Genomic DNA, 24480 nt, shown 5'->3' with positions numbered 1-24480 from the left:
GCATTTGGGCCCGGCAAACGGCCCCTCAACGAGGAAGAAGACTGCAGGTATAAACTGAGAGCTTGTGCCTTTCCAATTGCATTAGTAATCGTTTCATTTCTCTCTTTAAAATTACAGCATCGTTTCTTTTCTTCCAATTGCAATTAGTTTATTCATACCAAATTTCGGCAGTGAGAAAATAAAGAGAAAACAAGTCGATGAATTGTTGCAGTCATAGAGAGTATCAAATGATAAATTCTTTAAAAGTCATATAAGCACATCAAGAAATCCATACGAATTAGATATAATTGCTATTAATGTAGATAATCAACCATGTAGAAGACATTGAAGAAAATTTTAAAGTAATTTAATATTATAATTTATTTGATATGAATATTGCATTTGATACTCTTTTTAACTGTTTATAGGTAATATTCTGTTTATACATGTGTTTAGTAATATTAATATATTATTTTGATGTTTATACTAAAGGGCCCTGAGATTTAGTTTTGCTCTAGGCCCTAAAAATCTCAGGACCGGCACTGTCTGTTCGCTTCGCTAAAAAAACAAGTCGAAATATTGTTCCGGCTAATTTGTAGCGAGAGAAAAATATAGTTCCAACCGAAAAAAAAACTGAAAAATACGGATTAACGTTCTCCTTCTCCACGTGCTCCGCCAGCGAACTCCTGTTCGCCATTTACGTCCGCAAGGCGGGCGCAAGCAAAGCAGAGGCGGTTGCCCACGCAATCCGGCGGCAACATAGTTCCAGGCTCCCCTCCCTTCCCCGCGCCCAATTCACGCTTCTGCCCGAAACCTCACCGCTCGCTTCGCCACGTCGCTGGGGGCCGAAAAGTCATTCCGCATCCGCCCCGTTTTTAGGAAAACCGATTCCCCGCTTCGGTGCCCACCACAAAGCTGACCTGCGGAAGAGCGAGGAGGACGAAACGGACCTGGACGAAGCTGCGCGCTGCACCGACCGACCAAACCCTAGGCGTTCGGCGGGCGTCACCACGGCGGCGAAGACGGGTGCCTCGCGTCGCCTTGGTGTCCCCGAAGTCGTCGACGGTGCAGCTCGATCCGCCTCGTCGAGCATGTCGAGGAGGTAATAATACTTTCGGCTGCCTCAGCAGAACTGCAATTCTAGCGATTTCGAACTGGATGGGATGCTTTTGAGCTTAGAGGTGGATCGCGTTCGTGTTGCTGTGGTAATTTCAGTTTGGATTTAGCTTGTATTTCAGCATTTGTATACCATCGCAGTGCGGTCATCCTGCAATGGAGCTGACTGTTAGTGTGGAGGTCTAGATTTGGGCGGCATACTGTTTGGTATTTGATATTTTCTGGTAAAAATAAGATATCATTGGCTTTATGAAGGTTGCAATTTCGGATTTAGGACGTATGGTATGGAACCATCGAGGCGACTAAATTGACCTCTCTTTGTCATTCGAATTCGTTTGGTTGCCCTTGTGCAAAAATTAGATCACGTGTGGTGGTCAGTTGGAGGTCATTATGAACTACATCACGGATTCAAATCATCTGGATACGTTGTGAATCACGGGACTAGTACGAGTGGCACAGAAATGTCCTCGACAATTGCTGGATGCAATATATCCTCTCTGTGTGGGCCTGGGGGGGGGGGTCCATTATTTTTACCCAAAAAAAAGGCCCAAGCTTATTCCGAAGTGTAGGTTGAGGTGTAGATTTTAGAATAACAGGACTGCTGAGGTAAACTCTGAATTAAAGACTGTATTGGTAGTTTGGTACACCTTTAAGGCTTTAATGAAAAAATAGGATGAGTGGAAATGTTTGCCAATGACATCACAATTTATGGTTTATATGGTGGTGAGATGGCGAGTAGAACACTTTGAAGTGAAATGAAGTACTAGGAAGAGAATGGAACTATGTTTGTCATGTTGTCAGTTCTGTGACACATCAGAAACACATTTCTGGGGATGGAATGTTTATTTCAAGCCCCCAAAAGCTAGGGTAACTAATCCTGGGATCCTTGTATATCTATACTGACTTTAGCTGTCTCTTATTGAGGATTGTATCCGTTGGCATAGCAAATGAAATGTTAATGGTTGTGTCCATGTAGAACTTATAACAATTTAGAGTGTTCCCTTATGTTGCCTCTTTCTTTTTCTCACCAGGGTCCCTTGCAAATTCTTCTTGCATGGAGCTTGCTTCAAAGGAGATTACTGTGAATTCTCCCATGACTGCAATGATCAACCAGATAATGTAAACCTACGTACTTCTAACTCCAGACCAGTTTCCCTGCACTATCCAATTTACATTGGGCTTTGCTGTGGTACCCTCTAATGACTATGAGCCGTTCATTTAGTTAGATCGGACGGTTAGAATCATCTATTACTTCTTAGGAGGTAACAGATGAAATATATATTTATTTGATTTTAAATTTGGTAAAATAGAATACATAAGGAAAGTTTTAGATACAAATTTTATTTTCTAGATCTAATTGATGCATGTGTGATCTATTAGATATAGTAATTTTTTTATTTTGTAACTTTAGACATGGAATAATTTAATTAGCCATAGCTGCCGTGAGCATTATTTCGTGCATGTAATTTCATTCTCAAATCACGTGTACGTGACCGTAAATGTCTCGTATCCAAATCCATGTGCGTACATGACCATGATCATTTTTTTATGCTTGTATAAGTTCTTGTTCCTAAATCTACATACGTGACCGCACGGCCCAGGTCCGGCAGACGCCATCTCACTGGCCAAGGATACCGCTGCGTCAGGATGTGGACGGGGGTTCGGGGGTTTTCTCGATCTGTGTGAGAAGATCTTCTTCTTAAAAGGAAAACCCGGGGGCCGTCATAACCCCCCGCAGGTCGAGTTTTTTTTTTAATCTACATACGTGACAGCACATATAAGAGTTTTTTTAATTGATTATATAACGTGATCGGTGTACAATTTTAATGTGACTTCACGTAACAGCACATAAAAGTTTTTGATCACTTTTAAAGAAAAAACATGTACATTAGCATCACACTGTATGTATAATGAACAATTTTTTTTTTTTTTAAAATACAGATTCATATGCATCGTACCATCGGAGTGATAGTTGTATTATACATAATTAATAGAGTTGGGAGACTTTGAGAAATCAATGGCTTCACGTCCACTTGTGCATGCCGTGATGAGGGGAGATTTTATAGCTGCACATCCACTTATGCATGCCGTGATAAGGGGGATTTGAGAATATATATTTTTCTTTTCTCATATTAATTAATCAATTAATTAATTCAAAAAAATTAAGAAATCAATGGCTCAGATTTGTTTGAAATATTACCTCCTAGGAAGTAAAGAATGTACCGTAGCATCTCCCATTTACATTTGCATGATCCAGTAACAGTATTCCTGTATTTCTTACAGTAATGCTCTCACCTACAGGTTTGCACGTTCTACCAGAAAGGGGCGTGCTCCTTTGGTAACCGTTGCAGAAATGAACATGTTGAAGTTCATCGTAACTGCCCCCAACCAGCAACCACTGCAGCACGTGCATCCTCCAATTCTTCTCAGCGAGATCCTCATTGCAGCGAATGCCAAACGGATTTGTGTGACCAAACGCAGCAGATATGCAAGTCAACAACAACACTTTCTGCACATCAACCTGCATGGGCAGTTGATTATCATGACCATGACACTCCAGATGATACCACAAGCTGGCCATCGTACCAAGCTGTGCAAAATCAAACATCACAACATCCTGCTCATCTGTCAAATTGCTCTTCTGCTGCTGCTGGCACTTGTCCTTATGGGAAAGACTGTTCTCAGATGCATGGAGATCTATGTGCATTCTGTGAAAGACAGTGCCTGAATCCTAATCAACCTGACGAAAGGGGGGTACATGTCAAGCTATGCAAGAAAAACAACAGACTTCTTGAGGCCATGAGAAAAAGTGAAGACATAGAATGTGGTGTGTGCTTGGACCGTGTGCTTTCAAAACCTACGGCAGCAGAAAGGAGGTTTGGGCTGCTATCTGACTGTGACCATTCCTTCTGCATCTCATGCATTAGGAATTGGCGTAGCACCTCTCCTACGTCTGGCATGGATGTCAACTCTACACTCAGGGCTTGTCCAATATGCCGCAAATTGTCATACTATGTAGTTCCTAGCATTACGTGGTACTCCTCAAAGGAAGAAAAACAAGAAATTGTTGAAAGTTACAAGGCTAAGCTCAGGTAAGATACTTGATTTGAAAATTTGCTTTATCCTTAGGCACATCGTTTATGTGATTTTCAAGCTGCCCAGACTAATAACAGCAATTCATCTGTACTGTTTAATTTGCTTATTAGGGATGCATAGATAAAACTTCTGTTGTATTTTCTGCCAAAGCAGAACTTAATTCACTAGTTGTATATGTTATGCAGGTCTATTGATTGTAAGCACTTTGACTTCGGAAAGGGCACTTGTCCCTTTGGAAGCAGCTGTTTTTACAAGGTACATAATACAGTTTTTTTGGTCATTTAAATGCCTATTTGTTTTATTACATGCTTCAAAGCATGTATTGTTTATCTTCATTCTTGAGTGGAACATAATTAGCTTATCATAGGAGATATTTTCAATCTGACAATGCAAGTCTTGTTCCTAGTACATCTTTGTAATTTGAAACTGGAACCTTTATATAGCAGCTTGCAATTTCAAGCTGATTGCTATCATTGCTCGAATTCAATAGTAGGTTTAAGCTGCACTGTGGTCCTTCAAAAGCACGTCCCCATTCGCACAGTGATTTTTTTTTTATGAAACTGGAGGGGCTTTTGGCCCCTACAGGCTATTTATTAAAAATAAAACAGAAAAGGGAAGCCAGTCCGATTACAACTTAAGGAACAAAGAAAGAAAGGAGAAAAAAATTAAACTAGCAGGAGCATTTACGATAAATTTTGGATCCATAGATCAAAGGTTAAAGAGAGTCTAGCCCTTGTCCGGAAATTTGCACAGTGAATTGCTACCATTTGTCCATTTCTTAGTACATACAAGTACCAATTTATCTATTGAAAACATCTGCCTGTTAATTATGATATTTGGAGATTTCCTTTTTGAGTAAAATGCAAGTACAGGACATGGCCCTTTAGAACTTGTAAGAGGATTTACAGTGTCTCGTTTGATGGTCGTCTGGCTTTTCCTCCACGAGGGCTCAAGTCCTCGATTATAATACTTCATATCATAGAGTAATATGCGTTTCCTTTTGTAGTAGCCCGTATTGTCAGTTTCCCGTGGTGTTATGATCTATTGTTTTCACACCTGTAATTGCATCGTTTTCAGCATGCCTACGATGATGGCCGTTTGGAAGACGCTTTATTGAATCATCGTGACGCCGACGATGCAAGTGCGGCGATTGCCAGACTTATGAGGTGGGTATTCTATATCCTACCAAGCTTCCTTTACAAAATTTGAAGCTTTTGCCTCGCTTGCTGATATGAACCTCCTGTTTATTTCCCAGGTTGTCGTACTTACTGACTCGGGTGCATGTCTAGGGAAAACCCAAACGTATCGTTGAGCAAACATGCTGAGTTCATTGGAGTTCGTTGACCAGACAGGCAATCCTGGATTTGGCTTTGTAATGAATATTATAAAAAAAACATCCTGAAAAGAGGGCAGTCATTTCTGAAATTTATGTTTTTGCTGAATGTTCAAGTCATCCAGAAGGAAGCAGTCCAAATCGTGCCACTTGGAAGCTAGCATTTCCTGTCCGGGTTGGTAGTTGATTGGTGGTTGTGACCAAACTAAATTATACTCACTACACTCTGGTGATCCTCGTTGGCTGCAGCATCTCTAGCATTTCGTTTTTCCAGCCCAGTCGTTAAAAAAAATTGAGCTTGCTTCCGGAAATTTCAAACAAGCTTACCGAAATGCTCTGTAATTGAAGACTGGAGAAATGTTATCTCGTTCTGCAGAGCTGCTGGCCTGCTATAGCGCGTGGAACTAAGTTCAGTTAAACCCGCCTATGGGTATTCTTTACCACGATATAAATATTTCGTCGTCCTCTCTTTTGGTCACCAACGCACCTGTAGAGAACATTAGACCGTCGCCCCGTTTCATCTCCTTCATTGCGATTGAGAGGACAATATACATACACCTCTCATCAGCTTTGTTGATGGAATGTTAGATGTTTCGACGGGACGGTTAAGAGTAGATCCTTTTGGGTCGTATGACTGCAGAACGATCTCTTGCTGGCCGTAGTTACCTATTCTCCAAAATCCAAAACTGTATGCAAGGCGCGTAAACACAAAGTACACGGTATTTGTCTACAAATGCTAGGAAGTTCTTTTTTTTTTTTTTTTGCGAATAATGCTAGGAAGATTTAGAACGCAAATGGACAGAACATGGAGACCAGCAAGCCTAATGACGAACGAGATCGATCCATCGTCTTTATTCATAGAAGAGACGCCTCAACACAAGGTATACAACAAACAATGCAGTATGGTACAAAAGAATGAGCAATAGCACAGATCACAACGCCCACCCGGGGCACAGGGACACAATCACACACCCCATCACTGCTACTTCTAGTACACCTACTAGCTAAGACGAAGACGATCGAACAGGGTCCAACTCCGACCCCGAATAAGCAGCGAACTACCGCGTCCACGGCAAGCGCCTACTGCATGAGGCCACCCGCGACGAGGATGGAGAAGACGGCAGAGCAAGCCACGGCCAGGGCCGACGCCGCGGTCCCCGCTGCCGCGCCCGTGACGGGCGCCGGCGCGGGCGGCACGCCCAGGTCAATCTCCTGCGCCGACGCCGACGCGGCGAACAGCACGGCCACCACGGCCACGAGCAGCACTGCAGCGCGGGACGCCATCACGAGCAGAGCGAGGCGGGAACGAGGACGGCAAGAGCGCGTAGCAGCGGCGGCTAAGCTAAGCGAGGCAGAGGAGAGGAGGGGGCAGTGTGGTGAGACGGGAGCGGCATGGGCAGGCGCCCCGGGGTATATAACGAGGTGGCGTGATGTTCGCGGGTCACGGTCGCGGCCGCGCGGGCACCGGGCGCTCGCGTGCGACGCGTGGGGTGCCGAGGCGCGACACGTGGTGGCGCGGCGCGAGGGGGGGGGCGGGGGGGGGGGGGGGGGGGGGGGGGGGGGGGTCTGGCCGTCTGGGTCTCGGCGCGCGAACGCGATTCCATCGATCCCACCACACCGCACCAGACGACCTCGGGTCTGGGTGACGCCCACGGCCCAACCGGCGTTGATTGGCGCGCGCGCAACCGCGACGCGTCCGCCGCACGACGCCACCGCCGACACACCGGCTACGCGACCGATCGACATGGTATGCAACGTCACGAATGCGGTACATGTACGCCATCGCGTACGTCACGTCACCCTCAGCACACCCGTAACTGGCGACGAGTAAAATTAAAGCAAGATTAGTAAGGTTAAAGGTGATATAAGCTGGCTGCACAAGTTATCACATCAGATTTATGCTGAAACGCATGAGATAAAAGCTCTGTTCGCTTGAGCTTATTCAGAGTTACTTTTCAGCTATGGAACAACGTTCTCCTCTCGTAATATTTCAACATAAGCATCAGCATAAACAAAATTTTAGCATCAGAGAACAGGGTGAAAAGAGAAAACAAAGCAGCCTGTAAACTCGTAGCTTAAGCCTTAACGAGACATTGGTTTCAAGAAACTTGGTGAGATAGACTCTCTGTATTTGTAATAATATAACTATTATAATAAGTGATATAACACTAGCGTATAACCAGCTAAACTATTGACCGTGCCCTCTCTAAGCATTATTACTCGCCATGAGCGTTCATTTTTTTTCCCTTGATAAATGATAAGCATGGACGCTCGTGTTGATTTTTCCTTCTTGCCGACTAGTATACCGATCACGTAGCGTATTGCCTACGTTGCTCAGGGGTCAATGGCAGCTGCCGTACGCGTACACTCCGGTACGTGCGCGCGTGCGTGCGTACACCTGCCCAGCCCAGGGCCGGCCGGACGCAGTAAAGCCAGCGCACATGCGGTGTAGGGTGACGTACGAGAGGCCGACTACGGGCAGCAACAGGGCCACGTACCGTAGGCTCCGTTCCAAAGTCTTCACGGTTACTTCACCAACACCAACGCTTCGGTTGCAAGCGCGGTATCCGCCGGGCGTGCCCTGGAAGATGGCAGGTATATACGGAGTATGTGGTATATGTTCATCGACAGGGACCGATCGAGGGATCGGAGATCAACCAAATCAACTCACGTTTGCCTAGTTTGCAGCTTCAACCAAGCTAGCCGGTCGGAGAATTGGCCAAATGGGAACCTTCTAGGCGCACCTGAAGAACAGTTTAAGGTCGATCTGGCAGAATTTCCGAGGAAATGTATTATGCATTTTCTGCGCCTACGCCGGCTTCCAGGGATACATGCGTACTGAGCTTCTCTCCCGACCACCACACGCCGGAGCTGATCACGGTGTTCCAGAACGTAAGGGCGTGCGTGTCCGGCACTCCGGTGTTCTGTATGAACAAAGGCCAGCGGCCAGCCGGCCAGCCGCATCACTGTGGGCTTGTGGCGGCGATGGATCGAGGCGAGAGCGTGTGCGTGTGCGTGTCAGTCAGATCGGCGCCGTCTGCGTTGCGCGCGGTAGCGGAGAGGATGGAACGAAAGGGAGGCCTCAGCTGCAGGCAGAGAAGCCGTCCGCCTCAACAGTCGACATGCATGCCAGTGGCGAGCCAGCGAAACACCGGCGGCATTCTTTCCCATTCCTCTACGGCTCCCCTCGGTATAGTCGGTGCGGTGGATGCATGAATCTCCCAGCGCGCGCGGAGGTGTCATGTCCCGGTCGCCGGAGCGCTGAAATGATGGTTTTTTTTTTTCTGAACCCGATCGGTTCAGAGCTCAGATTCAGAGTTCGGATCGATGTCACAATGCAAGGGCCTCTGAACATGTTCTGTCGCACCCAGTAGTACTCCGTTCTTCCATCACTATAACCGTGGATTGCAGTCGATCAAACAAGAGCTGAATCGTGCTGTTTGCTGCCTTGCTGGAGTGGCATTAGGACCGTAGAACACAGGGACCTTGTCAGTTGCCGCAACAGTTCCTTTGCGGTTGAGCTCGGCGATTAGAGAATTCATCTTCCATAATAACAGGATTCCAGGTTAACAATTGATCGCCCGTAGCGTCGTTAGGTGGCTACCTAATGCTTGGAGTTCATACCAAATATTCTGCTTGAGTGCTTGTGTATTCTCTTTCATGCTGGACAGGTGATGATTTAGGAATCTTATGAGGTAGCAGCCCAACCACACGAATGATATGAACAGTTGATGTGGGATTTTTAGTTGACTATTTTTTAGTCCCTAAACATTCAAACAAACAGGATCCACTAACTATGAACCAGTTGTTAGTTTGTTAGTCCACACCTAAAAGTTAATAGGACTAATTGTTAGTCCTAACCCATCCAAACAAGGCCGATCCACACTTTTCATTCTAGTGTTGATGGAATAAGTGAATACGGAGCCTGGGCTGCCAGTTAGTAAGATATAAGATATTTACAACGGCAGCCAATCATACGGAGCCTCGTTCTCCAAAATGAATTTGATTGAAGAAGTAGAACAAGTCGACAAAAACCAATCGGGTGCAGAACTTTCAGATGCCTTCTCCTCCTCTACCACGTGTGTTGACCTTATACCAAAACCGCGAAATCATTGGCGAGAACGTGGTGCCGGGCCCACCGCCGTGGAACACTCGCCTGTTCGCTTTGCTAAAAAATAATGGCTAAAAATATTGTTCGCTGATTTATTGAGAGAGAAAAACACGATTTATTCGTTGGAATAGTACAACTCATAAGGCAAGAAACATAACCATTATGGTTGCTTGACGAGCCGGTGCGCCCCGCCATGGCCCATGGGTCCCATGACAGAGACAGACGACACCGGTGCCGAGCGGCTCGATGATACGAGCGGCGCCATGAGGGCTCAGATTGAGCATTGCCTCAGCTTTATGCGTTGTGTCTCTGCATGCCACAACGAACCAAACTGCTGGTATAAGTTTCCTCCCTGTCATCGTCGCCTTGCTAGTTGAAGTAGGTTGTCGATCGCTTTTCTTGCCAGCTTAACACATGTTGTACCACATAATCTACACGATTACAAATGTAAAGCGGAGCTCACGAAATGGACCAGGGGAATTTTAAACGTCCGGTCGGCAGCCTGCATTTTATTTCTGAAAGTCTGAACAGCGCAGCTTTCTTTTTCATCGAGGAGCTGGCGGACGACTTTGTTGTTGTTGCTTCCATAGACTAATCGCTAAAATTTTGGAGATTATCATTGCTTATTAGTTTTCGCACGATCATTCATCTTCTTGACTTCTTCCCCTCTCGGTGAAGACTGAAAACTAGATGGTCTTCTGAACCTTCTGAACAACCGTGGCGCACTGCAACAGGCCAACAGCACAGGAATGCAAGTTACCGCGCTGTTTCGCTGGCGACGGAGACCAAGACGATGAACACACACAGCATTGTTGTTTGGAGGTGAGAGTGACACGTGACAAACAGTTTGACAAAATGAGCCCAAATTGTTTCAGGGCTAACACGCAGCAAGAACACGCGAACAAACGTGCGCGCGCGCCTGCCGAGACCGAGGGACTCGTTCAAATGGTGAGACGCAAACCACACGCTACACGACCCGTTCGTGTCTTCCCCGCGAGATGACCGCCCGGCCACTCGCTGGACCGCTTCGCATGCACATGCAGGCACGTAGCAGGCGCCGCCACATGGCGGCCACCGACTCGCTATAAATCCCCGGCCCCGCCGTGGCCTCCATCCCCAGGCAAAGCGACGGGAGCACAGAGCCAGCCAGCAGCCGAGAAGCAGCCAGCTCGCTCGCCGCCTTCTTCCTCGCCTCCGTTCCGCCCCTCCGCCGCGCCGTCTCTACGGTTGCTAAGCCGCCGCCGCATCCAGGGATGGAGATGAAGAAGATCGCCTGCGCCGTCCTCGTCGCCGCCTCGGCCACCGTGGCGCTCGCCGCGGAGGCTCCGGCTCCGGCCCCCACCAGCGGCTCCTCCGCCGTCGCACCCGCCGTCGGCGCAGCCCTCGGGGCCGCCGTGGCCTCCTTCTTCGCCTACTACATTCAGTGAGCCGGCCGGCCGCGCCCGGAGGAGGAGGAGGAGGAAGAGACGAAGGGGAGACATGGCTGCGCTGATCCCAACACGCGCGCGCATTCCGATGCGTGGGCGTGTTCTGATTCGACACGACGACGACACGCCTTTGTCTTCTTTTCTTTGTTCCTCTCTTCTCCTTAAGTTAACGAATTGATTGATGTCGCTGATGCACCAGCTTGATTTGGTGCCTTGTTATTTGTTCTCCCTTGAGAGAGGGATCGACACTTGTACCATTGCTTGCCATTTGTTTGGATCAATTCAACAATTCTCGATTTAACCATCGCGTGTATATGTGCCTTGGATGAACGTTGCCCGCATGGTGATGAGGTTTTCGGTTCATGGCGCTTTGTTCGTGGTTCAGGATGTGCTGGGGCGCTGGGCATGTGAGGCTGTGACCCGTGTATGATGCTACCAATGCTCTGCTTTTTAACCCCTCTTCTTTTTTCAGTTTTTTTTACTGGTGTTAAGGCAAAAAGAATTACCGCACCGGCAAAGTTCAGAGAAATATAGGAGCAAACGATAAACTAGAACAACATTCTGGTCAAAGAAGGAATGGGCAATCATCTTTGTAATTAAAATGACTCAACGTGAGACGTCAGTACACACTACAGAGTAATAATGGAAGGGTGCTAGCGCCCGCATCTCCGAACGAACGCTCCCGCATCCGTGCATGGGCCCGCACTGGACGGATGTTGCTCGTGGCCACGTGGGGCCCGCGCCACTGCTCGCGTGCCCTCCAGCTTCCCACGCGTATTCTACGTGCACCGGATCTACTTTCAAAAACATTCAGATGTAATACTGGTAATATAAAAAAAATACAAATAAAATGTTTAAAATATGCATCTGAAATACTTACAAAAATATTTAAAAACTATTGCAAAACATATACAACATCCAGATAAAACACTTGCAACATATGTATAAAAACATTTGGAGTCAGAATCCTGCAACATACATGTACAACCATTGCAATATATGCAACATCCCAATCTACTTTTGCAATATTCATATGAAATATTTACAACATACCTTAAAACATTTGAAATTTAAGCTTGCAATATATATCGTATCTCGGTGCAGCCTCTGCCGCCTGCATCGGAGCACCGCAGCGGTAGCAGGCCGGAGGACTTCCGCGCACAGCGGGTGCGGGCGGCGGAGCAATGGCAGGAGCAACGAGACGGGCGCGCGGGGCAGGAACAGGAGCAGTGGCAAAAGCAGCGGGGCGGGTGGCGGACGAGCAGGAGCAGCGCGAGATGAGCGGCAGGAGCGGCACAGCCGGCGGAGAAGAAGCAGGAGCAGCGCGAAGCAAGCAACGAAAGGGGACGAACGTGAAGTTTAGTGGGCCAGCTTGTCCGTAGATCGAGGCACACGGTGTCCGAGCGGGACGGACGCCCTCGTCCTATCGTTCCCGATAAAGGAATGAATGAACTTGCAAGCTGATACTGGCATACTGTTGGCCCTGGAGGTCCAGGGTTAATCGAACTTCTCTCATTTTACTCATCCGAAATCCCGAACAGAACCGCACTGCAATTTCTGATTGCTGCAATCAGCTCGCAGAGTCGCAGTTGCGAAACTAAAAAATGCAACATGATGGTTGTCTCCAGAATTACAGTATATAGTAAATGTTAGGCGAGGACCCAAATGGCCCCAGCAGGCCCAGCTCTCATGGAGTAGAAAACTGCTTTAACATTCAGAAATCATATGAAAACTTCAAGGAAGTAACTTCCTGAGAACTGTGTACATATCTTACGCAAATACGAGGAAAAAAATGGAGGAGCAAAGCAACTTAGATCCATCGACTGCAAAAAGAATTGGAAACGAATATAGATCTATCGCCAAAGACAAGCAGATAAGTATCTCACTACAGCATCGACATTCCAGGCCATCTTACTTTGCAACTTGCACGCTCCGAAAGGTCAAAAAAAAAAACCTCCAGAAAGGCTGCAAACTTGCATCCCCAAGTGGCCAGCAACACTGAACTTTGTGTGATGTTTCTGAACATTAGTGGAAGTAGCATGTGCGGGCAATGGCGTCAAGTGATTTCTAAGTTTCACTTCAGAGAAAGATTGACACAGCAACAATGTAGAATAGTAGCACCAACTTCTTTCAGAAGTAAATTACATGTTATTTCAGGCATCCATGCTAGATTTACCAGCTGGAAAGGCACAAAACACATCCACCCAACACCCGAAGGAAAAGATCAATCTATACATGCGAAAGATAATATACTGTAGTCTGCATATTGAACAGACATTAAGCTGAGAAGGGCCGACACTGAACAAAAAAAAGGAGTCACTTTAAGGGACCAGCCGCCACACCTCTCAAGCTTGCAGCAAGTACACCTTGGCCTTGCAAGGTCAAGAATGTTACATCAATAACATAAGGATTTCCGCATCCTGGTGCAGGAAAAAGAACATAAGCAATGTTTGCATAAGCTTTGATCTGATGATCAAGGAGGATAGCAGCACCAAACAAGGGTTGAAGAACCACATGCTGACATGCAGTGCCGAACTGCTGATGGTTCAGGATTGCATCCTTCCTTGAGTGAAAAGAGACCTGAAACTTAGTGGAATCTGAAGGTGATTGAGAGTGATATGTGTGATCCTTCCATTGCAGGTACCTATTTATAACGGAGAAAAAGAGCACCAATAATTGGCAACTATTATGCAGTTTCTGAGATGAGGGCTAATTTATCTAGCAGCTAATGCCTATCTATTGGTGATGGCAATGCTGCCGGTGAATCTGCACTATCCAAAAGCATCAAGACAAGCTATTAAACAGTGTACTTCAGAAGACACACAAGGGCTACATAGCTACTGAGAATGTCTAGTGCATATCCTGTACAAAACATTTTTCTTTGACCTAAGCTGCAAGCTTATTCTCTCTTGTCATGAAAAATAGTGGATTTTCAGTTGTCCTAAGTCAAACAATTCTAAGTTTGAAAAAGTTTATAGTAAAGAACAATCATATTTACGATATCAAATGAGCACTGTTAGATATATTATGAAATGTATTTTCATAATATCCCTCTTTGATATGGTACATGTTATTACTTTTGTCTACAAACTTTGTTAAACTTAGAATGGTTTGACTTAGGAAAACTGAAAATCCATTATATTTCAAGGCAGTACAAGGTCACAGTGCAATGTACTCTGGTAATCAGGATTGCTTTCTAGAAACCATGGACATCTGTAATGGCCTTTCATAGAACCACAGGGTTCTTTCTATATCCCACCCTTCTCAGGCAATCAGGCACCAGAGACCAGTAAAAGGGGACATGACAATTGGGGATCTTAAAATGAAATATTGCTCTTCGGAGACAACAGGAAGCGACGGATCCCTGTGTTAAAGAATTAATAAAAGATCAAGAGCACAGCTTTTCATGGCCCACTAGTGTTATACTATCATAGTGTCACTTATATATAAAGTATAAACAACATAAAGCATGACCACGATGTATCCATCAGAAAACGGTAAATAGTAAAAAACCAAATTATACAGCTCAGCAATTTTCAAAAGCAATTAGGAAAAATATCCAACTGCTTAGTTCATGGTAATATCATAAGAGACCAGTACAGTAAAAATAATAGACAATCCATTCATGTTGTTATCCCTACAACCATGTTAACAAGGAACTTAGTTAAAAAAAAACTATCCGAATTTTGTTAGCACACTTGCAGAGGAACAAATTGAACTGTCTACTGTACAGGGTGCAGTTAGACAAGAATTCACCTATAATCACTTCATAAACATATAATATCACAAAGGGATTATTTGGTTAGATTCATCAAAAAAACTGGACCTGCGAGGGTATGACCACCCCCAGGCATTGCATTAAGAAGAAGACCTTCTCACGCAGGCCCAGAAAACCCCCGAACCCCTGCCCCACCCTTACACAGCGGCACCGTCGCCCTGTGAGAACGGGCCTGCCCCACCCTTACACAGCGGCACCGTCGCCCTGTGAGAATGGGCCGGTCCTTAGACCTGTGCTTTGTCGTGGGACATACGAGGGGATTTTTTTAACCCCAGCCTGAAATTCGCTCCCACGGGAGGCGAACCCAGGACCTGAGGAGTGCCGCCGGGACCCTCTAACCAATTGGACTAGAGGCCCTTTGGCGGTTAGATTCATCAAATGATTAACAAATCACTAATTTCTATAAGAGAGTCATGCAGTAGGTAAGCTAAAACTATAGGATATCTGATCAATAATACATCAATTTGGAGTTAACTTGTCTATCAAATGATTCACTAATCACTAATTGCTATAAGAGAGTCATGCAGTAGGTATAGGATATCAGATCAATAATACATCAATTTGGAGTTAACTTGTCTAAATTTTAAGAAAACTCACTTATATTCAACAAAAGACAAACAAATAACACGTTCAAACAGGATACAAGCAAATCTTATCTGCGAATTTCGGACAAAGAATAACCAAGGCACGATAGAAACATAGTACTTCACTACTTCTGAACATAGATAAATACAAAGGTGAATTCAAACAGAGGATACAGCAAGTGGAAGAATACCGTACTACCAACAAAAGGTCTAGCTTTTGATAGAGATATGAGTCTTCAGATATCCAAATCAATTTCTGGTTTAAAATTGATACTAAATCTGATTGCAGAAGAATTTGTGATACTCCACATCATCAAAATGTTTTTACAAGATGTTAGATTATCATATCAGGACCATACATGCCCTCTCCTTCTAAATCTTGCAAAAGTAAGTCAGGATTAAAGAGGGAAAAGAGATCCCACAAGGCCACAACAATTTATAATACTGGTTGAGGACAACACGCAACGACCTCGTTGCTAAAAATATAGTAAATTATAGATGTCTAACTAGACAATTAGACAATTGTCTCAAAGGAAAGCATGAGTACTGTTTGGTTATACTATTGAAAGATTATTAAAACCATTTTTTCAAATCATTTCAATCAAGGTAAACCTCGCAATAAAGCGCAGGTCGTTCTCTAGTTGGCTGCCATTATCATATTTGGGATACTGTTATTTCCAATTTACTCTATTCGACATATTGTAAGAAACTATTCAGTCCACTTTACATAAGCCAACCCTGAAGAAAACATCTGATCACATTGGAGTTCTGAACTGAGCATATAACTAGACTGCCAAGTGCCAATCACAAAGGTATCAAAACACAGTTCATTCTGATCTCAGTAACAACTGAATCAGCCACGGTATTCTTCTAGTGTAAGGTGATAACACAACCTTGCCAAATCTTGTTTCAAAAAACAACCTTGCCAAATCACAATGAATCCAAAACACAGTTCAGTGGCAAGAGGAAAGCAGCAATAAAGAACTGTGGTTGTAGCCAAGTTATTAAGATGCTAAATTTTACCAATTGGTTCGATAAGCTGAAGTCTGAAGAGTAATATCATTGGAATAGAAATATCTCAAGCAATCACATTGTAATCTTCTCTCTCGTGTACAGTCACCAAAACTAAGCCCGATACAAACATCCAAAAGCACCAAAATGTCATAGTTCCTAGTCAACTTGAATATTACCAGCGCATTTTTATTCCTTAGATACTGAAAACTAACTATCCTTCCCGCAGAGATCTGAATGAACTTAAAATCATCGCATCAACACCGCAGCAACTGATGCGACAGACACCCCAAGAGCGCAAGCGATGGCCATCACCCGCGTCCGGAGCAGCATGAGGTTAACGTTCTTCGTAGCCTGGAGGCACAGAGTGAGCACCTGCAGCCTCGCGTTTGCCTCCATCTTTTGGAAGAAGGCGATGGGCTTGATGGCGCGGTGCAGCACCAGGGCGACCGCGAAGGGGAACGCGAACGCCGCCACGCCCTGCACCGCCGCGGCGGAACCGACACCGACCGGAGGGGCACCGTACGCGATCCACGCGCCGGCGGCGAGGTGTGCCCCTCCGAGGAGCGCGAGCGAGCCGCTGAGGCGCTGCACGGTGCGGCGGAGCGCGTCGAGCTCCCGCCGCGTCTCGTCGGCCAGCGGCGACGTGTCGCGCTCCACCGTGGGGCCCTCGATCTCCTGGTGCCGCATCTCATCCGGCGACACGGGCGCGGATGGGGCGCCCTGGCTGCGCTCTGATGGCGTGGAGGAGGAGGGGTTGGGGTTCGGGTTGGGGTTTGAGGACGCGGAGAAGAAGCGGCGGCCGGGATTCAGGAGGATGAAGGGGTCGCGGCCATGGGCGAATGTCTTAGGGATGGGGAGGTGCGCGGCAGCGGCGGCAGCCGTTGGGCTCAGGAGGCGGCGGGAGAGGTGCGAGAGCGCCATCGGAGCCTGACGAGGAAAGGTCGCGCTGTCGCGGTGGGCGCTGCCGTCTGCTCGCCTGAATCGGATTTCTGAGAAGTATTTTCTCCCGTTTCCCAAGGAGTCAAGGCGTAAACTTGGACTACGTTTGCTCCCCTCGTATGCGTAAATTCCTTGAACTCGGAGTATGTTTTGCTAGCACACGCGGCATCACAAGGAAACCGCTACTATGGAAACGGCGGACGGAGTACGTGCCGTCCGCACAACACTCACGCTCGCGAGCTTCTTGAAAATAGACCTCTCCGTATGCGTGCATCGTTACGGGACAATTAAATTTTTTTTTATCAAGAACATACCGATCACATGATAAAATAGTAATACTATAAAATTAAATACGCAAAAGCAAAATTCATAAAATTAACAGTCACGCACAACACGGCGTCGCAGACTCACAAACTGTATAGACCTTTCCGCATGACATGGGAGCTGTTGGCGTTCGCATTGCCTCAGGTCATTGTGTTGCGGGTCAGCTCTGCCGCGCGCGTGTCGCCATCTTCATCACCTCCGTAGCACATCAGCTAGGGCCGCCAGCCGCCGTGCCTCAACCATGTGCGCCGCATGCCGCCTTCTCCGCCCGCTGCGTGGGCCACACCTCACCTAACTACGGGCTGCCGCAGTGTCGACACCCTAGCTTCGCGCATGAGTTAGGACCGCGCCGATAGCGACGGCGGCCCTACACTTCTTGCTCTGTAGTGAGACATGGATTTCCTTCCTCAGTTATAGCCCCTTTCATGCTAGGATTCTCAGGAACTTCTCAGATTCAATAGGACTAACACAACCAGATTCTTCACCTAATAGGAACTTCGCTCAATCATTCAGATAGGAAGAACATATGTATGATAAAGAGATAAAATACACATGCTGAAGATTGTACCTGTTATGGGTCTCAAGTACATCTCTTTGTGCTTGAGAACTATCAAGGCTATAATTGTATATTCAAATTCAGATTAGTGAAGTCTATCATACTGAACACACACATGCATTCTACAATGCTTATGAAATCTGATAGCACGTAAATCTAGTTGAGCTGTGGCAAAATAAAGAAAATGAACTAATATTACTTGTTCATTTGTACAGCTAGCAAGCAAATTGAAGAATTTTATTGTGCCCATTTAACGGTCCATAACTGCTTAAGTTCAGTTAGCTGATATGGTCTTCTTAAAATGTAGGCTCATCCATCTCTATGGACCATGATTAATGTTATTACAATTACAGTAAAATCTCTTTCTATAAAGTAGTAAAGGATATTAGCATGGACGTATCGTATTCTAAATATCTTGTGGATCTAACTGTACATCTGATGGATGCACTCGTAAAATGACCAAGGTCAACAAACATTGCTTCACTGCCTGAAAAGTGGAAAGTAGACCTGGTGATTAAATCCTAAATGGCAAACAGGTTATAAAAAAATAGAAAGGAAAAGGTAAATATGATACATCACTCCACTGTCGTAGAAAGAAGCTATATCAGAGACATTGTTTAAAAATTCATATCGTGTTTTGAACATTTTTGTCAGGCCAACAATCTCATCCTCGGATGAGTTTTCTTCGATGCAAATAAAAGACATGAATTAAAGTCTCTGATATAGCTTGGAAATAACAATTGAATGTTTCCTATACAGCTCTCTACCCTGCAAATAAAAGACAATATGCATAAGCTAGCAGTAAGTAGATCTCAAGGGGCACACTGGCTAAAGGATGCAGCATTACGACTATTACCCAGCTATGTATTTGTTGGTGAGAATTTATATAAATATAAAGAATGAAAAAGACGACAAAAAATATTGGCATTAGGCCAACTCCTTTTGATTCTTTACAAACATATATGAAAGTTAACATGTGGACTGTGGGCATCAAATCAAAACAACAAAAAGAACATGGATTCGACCATAAGTAGCATTTGCCCTCCTTTTTTTTAAAAAAAGAAAGGTACTGCAGAGTTACAGGATTGTCAATCTTATCAGCACCATCAATTTTTGGCAATTGTAGAACTCAACCAAGACACCCATTGAAGTGCTACATCCCTAGCTCGCAACCCAATTAAAAGTAAGTTCTCGCAAACCTAGCTCCCCAGCCATTACTAAACTGCATGAAGGGCTCCAAAATGAAGACCACTATTTAAAAAAAGAGTAAATGATAATCCCAATCAACTAATTGTCTTAACTTCATTTTCTTGGCAAAAAACAGTTTATGCAATTCAATACTAGTAAAAAACGGTTAGCTGTCGGAGACCCTGCGCGTGGACATCTTGACATCTAGATTCTCCGGCCCATCTAGCTCACCCTAGCATCCTCGGGGAGCACCTGAGCTGGTGCCACCACTTATTCCGCAACCGCCACCAGCTGTGGAGTCCTTGATTGACGAGTATCAATGCTGAACGAAAATGAATTGCACACTGTTTCAAGTATACAGACTCCTAATATTATTTATATTCAGATTTGAATTATGAATATCTAATGACTAATGATAGTGAAAAACTAAATTTATTGTACAACTGAACTGAATTTGCTAAACTCTAACAAACAACCATTAGTCTGAGAATTGAAACAAAAGGGCAACGATGGCTACACTTACGTCAAGCAAGTCGACATCGATCCTAAACTTCCACGATGGCAGACCAATTCTGTCGCCTGAGTTGTTGTCACTCAGGCCTTCTTGTCCAGCAGGATCGAACAAGAATACACCAGGAGCCATCTGCAACAACGCACGACTTAGTAGTCCCTCATAGCAGTGTATCAAGAAATAAATCAAATAATACACCAGAACCAGGATGCTTGCTGATGGATCTCGCTACCACGTGACTCCCTCAACCTTGTTGCCACTGGATCCTATGGACCTCGCCCCGGTGGAGAGGGCATCGCAGAGGAGGACGGCGCCGGAGATCTTAATAGCAACGGTGAGGATAGGGAGAGGTAGGATGCAGTCATATGAGCATGTTCCAATAGCACCTCGTTCACACAGGAACATGATTAAATAAAATTTGCATAATCTCAAATATGCAGCGATCATCTTATAGTAGTGTTTCTCATGATTATCATGAAATCATTGACTGAGTAAGAAAATTGAAGAAAAAAAGTTATAATCCAGAATAAGATAAAATCATAAACCACACCTGATAAAGCAGTTGCAGTCGCCTTTTGTTAGCACGGCATCATTGAGGGCCTCTTCACAGTTGTTCGACGGCGGTCGGCGTTGACGGCATGGCTGTCGGACGAGGAGGGGGCGTTCCAGCGGCGTCTGAGGGCCGAATTGGCGTCGTGGCGTCCGACCGACGAGTGCCTGGCGTGCAGCAACAACAGGGCATTGTGGTGTCCAGCGTCTTCTGTGGGGTGGCGTGGATTTGCGAGAGCGCACCACGGGAAGGACAGGAGGGGTGCGTCGATGTTGGCCTGGCGTCGATCAACGATTTAGTTTATGTGGAGATGAAAGATATCTGACCGAGCGAGAGAGGGGCACGGTATGATTGTTTCCTTCCATGCATGATTATTGTTTTCTTCCATGCATGTGGTCTCAGGCGATCGATTTGTTTCCTTCAAAGCGGGCAGAGATCGCATGGATGGCAGTTTCTTTTTTCTATCGCGTGGGGTATCGCAGGGCCGGAAGGGAGGAGCGACCCCAAAAAAAGTCACACCAAAAAATTATCTTACTTTTATTCTTTTTAGTTGTAGGAGATGGGAGTTGGGTTTCCGTGATACGTCATTTCGCAATGGGGCTTCGCCAGCTTGCTATTATGGAACGTGATCCACCCGCTAGAATGCCATCCGATGCCTTTGGGATCCTTTTATTCCTCTTCTACACCTGTCCCTTATCTTTTTCTTTGACCGAGCAGCCGCTAGGATGGAACAAAGGCACGCAAAACGGATTGAGCGTGGGTACGCTCGTTCTTCTCCGACGCTGAGCGAGCGGAAGGTCGCACCCACGGTGAGCCCCCTACCCACAGCGAGCCCTCACTGTAACACCCTCGGTGTTACACCGTAAATCATCTACTAAAACATGTCATGAGCATCATGTTTATGTGTTAATGCATGTAATATAGTATGTAGATCAATTTCTATAACTCAAAACGATCAATTAAAATGTGAAACGAAAGTTGATTCAATAGTCATGTTATATCACTTAGGGTTTAAAACTATTTTTTATTAAGTAAAAATACTATAGAACATGTATGTGGTACTTAAATGAAGTTTGAAGTACAAACTTTGTAGATGACAATGAAATACGTGCGGTCGAGAAATGATATTACTAGCTAATATTTCCACTAGCTTAGAAATTGCAAATGGAAATCAAATTTAGCTCAAAAACTTAGAAATTTTTTAGTCTGCCAACAGTTAGACACTGCTATATTTAGCAATTTATTATGAGAGATTGGGTTAAAGAGTGGTATAGTGTTATAGCTCGATTTGGTAGTCTCATGTGTCATCTTGCGCATGGTAAAGACGGTTTAGGTTTAGGAGTAACCGTTTCGTCGTGTTGAGCGCTTTAAAATTCGTGTGTGTCACAGTTTTGGGCTGGTTGGCCACGTGACCACGATCACTACGCTCGAGCGCTCGGCGTCGCCGCGTTGGTCACGCGTGTGCATGCGCGCACTACCACGTGCGACCAGCTGTGGCCGCCTTTGGCCTGGCCAGGTCTCGGCTACCGCTGGCCCCGCCACTGCTGCCGTCGACTGCCCCGCACGTGCCGCGACGAAGCCGCTACCGGTGCCATCAAATCGCCATCGCATCCACACTACTGACCCGCCTCGTGTCGCGACGCTGCCGCTACCGACGTCACTACGATGTTGTACTGCTGTCGCTTGCCTTGTCCTTGTTCGCACGTGAGCTGCCCCGCGTCGTTGTCCCACCTTAATGGCGCTGCGGCCGCGCCTACCGTGCCCCTACCTACCTCTACACGGGCACATGGTTTGGCTACAGTGTCATGTAGCGGGTGCGCAGATGCCGCCTTAACTCCGGTCGACCGCATCCCGCCAAGGCGTGGACGAGCCGAACCCACTATCGCGCATTGTCTCTCTCTTCCTCTATTTTCCGCCATCGTCGGGTCGCATCACGGTGAGCCAGAGAGCGAGCACCTCACATCAATTTTTCATGCTCACGTCTCCGCCTTCATGTCTCCTCTCCAGCTGACCCCACCCTGCCTTGGCACGCATCACGCCAAGCTCCAATTTTGGAGCTTTGTCGTCGTTGTGTCGTTAAGGCCCGTCGTCACCCGTGTTGTGGCCAGTCTGCACCACTTCACCCTACGCCAATTCCTCTACACCACTAGCTCGTCATGGATCCCTCTTTGTCATGTGCATGCTAGTCGAAGCTCTAGTGCCACTGCCTCATCGTCGATGCAGCCATGCCATTGCGGTCCACCATTCACCTCATCGCGCGCATGTGGCCAGCCTCGCTCGGGTCGTCTCCGGCTGAGCCGGCTTCTCGATAGGGTCACTGGTGAGTTGTCGTTGCTCACCCGCTATCCCTACCGCCTTGTTATTGCCATGGCTCACCAAAACACCATCGCCATTGCCGCAGGGTGCCTGCCATCATGGAGAGGTCCTTCTACGGCGTCCCGACTCATGCAACTGCCGCCCATCGTCTCGTGTCGAACCCTAGGTGAGCGTTGGCCTCGTAGATAGGTCAGTGTGGGTCTAGTGTGGGCGGCGTAAGTGCCAGTGCCATCGCTCGCCGTGCCGACGCACGCAGGAATGGTCGAGGGCCTTGTCATTGTAAAGAGAAGAAGATTCGAGGGTTCTGTTGCAATGTCGCTGACTATAGAAATAGTAACGTGGACTGCGGGTTATTTTGCTCATAGTCTAGGGCGTCTTTGCTAATGTGCCAGCGCGCGTAGGCTTCCTCGCCGTGGGTCGCCTCGCATGCGTGGGCCGATGCCGCGTGGGCAGCACCGTGGGCCGTCGTGCGCTCGCGCGCGCTGCGCGTGTGTGGGCCGCATTGGGCCAAAATCAGTCTAGCTTTTTGTGAAAAATAGAAATAGCTTTTTATTTGTATTTCTGAGTTAAACTTTGGTAATTAATATAAAATCATGTAGGTATCCAAAAATTATGAAACCAATTTTGTTAGGTTCCTAAAATTATGCTCTATCTGCTAGTGTATTTAGTTCATATATATACTTGTCGATATCAGGATCTATTAAATCATTTGAGAGTGCTTAATATTATTAGATTAATTATTGTAGGAATTTTTGTGGTAGAATGGTGATAGCAAAAACCCTAAAATTTTTATAGCAGCATCATGGTATTATTATGTGTTTACTGTAATTTTTGTAGCTTTAGAATAAACTAAACATAAGGGTAGTTAAATGCTCCTTTTTTCAAATATATATTAAATAATTAGTAGAAATAAAGATATATCCTTCAATTGTAAAGCTAGGTGTTTGCTAGTTGAACCCAAAACTTTATTTGATGAAGGTGATAGTTAGCTTAGTATCTCAGTCATTAGAGCTAGCTTAGTAGTTTACCATGTATATTCTTATTTTAGGAGCTGGTGTTGCTAAAATACTAAGTGTTGCATCATCATCGCATGCATGTAGAGAACGAGTTGGCGGAGATCGTGACCATCAGATGTCACGACTTTGAGGAGGTGATCGAGGAGTATGAGGAGGAGATCCTTATTTAGGAGGAGGTCCTAGAGCCGCCACTGACTGATTGAGCTGACACCCCACCTACCCAAGGCAACCCCTGGTGCATAACCCTTATTTTGAATAATCACTGGAAATATATATGTGATGTGCATTTACGTTACAGGCTTATTATTGAAAGTACATGCATAGATACCTACCAATGAGTCCTACTAGCTTAGTTCGAGTAGCTGCTATGCTTAGGTTTTTCGGTAGCGTGAGTAACATACCGTTACTCACAATAGGTGATTGTTATTATCACTCTCATGATAAAATGGTGAAAGGAAATGGCGACCGGGCAGGGATATGGTACGGGTATTGGTGGGTGTAAGAGGTTGTGTCCTGCGGCCAACGGGGCATAGCTTGGTTACTCTATTTTCTCTATCCATGTCGGTTAAGTACCGACCGTTGCATTGGATTCTAGTCAGGTCACAGACTTATTATTTTGAGCACATACTTGTTTATGGGAGC

General features: G+C 45.9%; 3 protein-coding genes across 3 annotated transcripts; 1 reads left to right on the top strand and 2 right to left on the bottom strand.

Annotated features, from left to right (window-relative positions):
• The first annotated feature begins 709 nt into the window (after positions 1–709).
• LOC136464278 (E3 ubiquitin-protein ligase makorin-like) lies at positions 710–6165 on the top strand. The gene is made up of 6 exons (XM_066463245.1): positions 710–1081; positions 2127–2214; positions 3397–4187; positions 4377–4446; positions 5269–5357; positions 5447–6165. The coding sequence occupies exons 1-6, from the start codon at positions 1071–1073 to the stop codon at positions 5478–5480; spliced, it is 1083 nt and encodes a 360-aa protein (XP_066319342.1). The 5' UTR covers positions 710–1070; the 3' UTR covers positions 5481–6165.
• A 4552-nt stretch (positions 6166–10717) lies between these two features.
• On the bottom strand, positions 10718–11146 carry LOC136466069 (uncharacterized). The gene has a single exon (XM_066464561.1). It carries the CDS (start codon positions 11144–11146, stop codon positions 10718–10720), a length of 429 nt encoding a protein of 142 aa, XP_066320658.1.
• A 5325-nt stretch (positions 11147–16471) lies between these two features.
• On the bottom strand, positions 16472–17458 carry LOC136464277 (uncharacterized). Its single transcript, XM_066463244.1, has one exon. It carries the CDS (start codon positions 17357–17359, stop codon positions 16685–16687), a length of 675 nt encoding a protein of 224 aa, XP_066319341.1. The 5' UTR covers positions 17360–17458; the 3' UTR covers positions 16472–16684.
• Positions 17459–24480: the final 7022 nt, after the last annotated feature.

Source organism: Miscanthus floridulus, chromosome 7 (assembly GCF_019320115.1).
Source record: "Miscanthus floridulus cultivar M001 chromosome 7, ASM1932011v1, whole genome shotgun sequence".
NCBI lineage: Eukaryota > Viridiplantae > Streptophyta > Magnoliopsida > Poales > Poaceae > Miscanthus > Miscanthus floridulus.
This window is presented reverse-complemented; position numbering and strand designations above follow the sequence as displayed.

What these genes read in the sequence shown, in the direction of transcription:
- LOC136464278 (XM_066463245.1), top strand. An exon ending in GCAATGATCAACCAGATAAT is followed by an intron (nt 2,215 to 3,396) that starts GTAAACCTACGT and finishes TCTCACCTACAG; the next exon opens with GTTTGCACGTTCTACCAGAA. An exon ending in AGTTACAAGGCTAAGCTCAG is followed by an intron (nt 4,188 to 4,376) that starts GTAAGATACTTG and finishes TATGTTATGCAG; the next exon opens with GTCTATTGATTGTAAGCACT.
- LOC136466069 (XM_066464561.1), bottom strand. Translation starts at nt 11,146, where the DNA reads ATGCGCGCGCGTGTTGGGATCAGCGCAGCCATGTCTCCCCTTCGTCTC.
- LOC136464277 (XM_066463244.1), bottom strand. Translation starts at nt 17,359, where the DNA reads ATGGCGCTCTCGCACCTCTCCCGCCGCCTCCTGAGCCCAACGGCTGCC.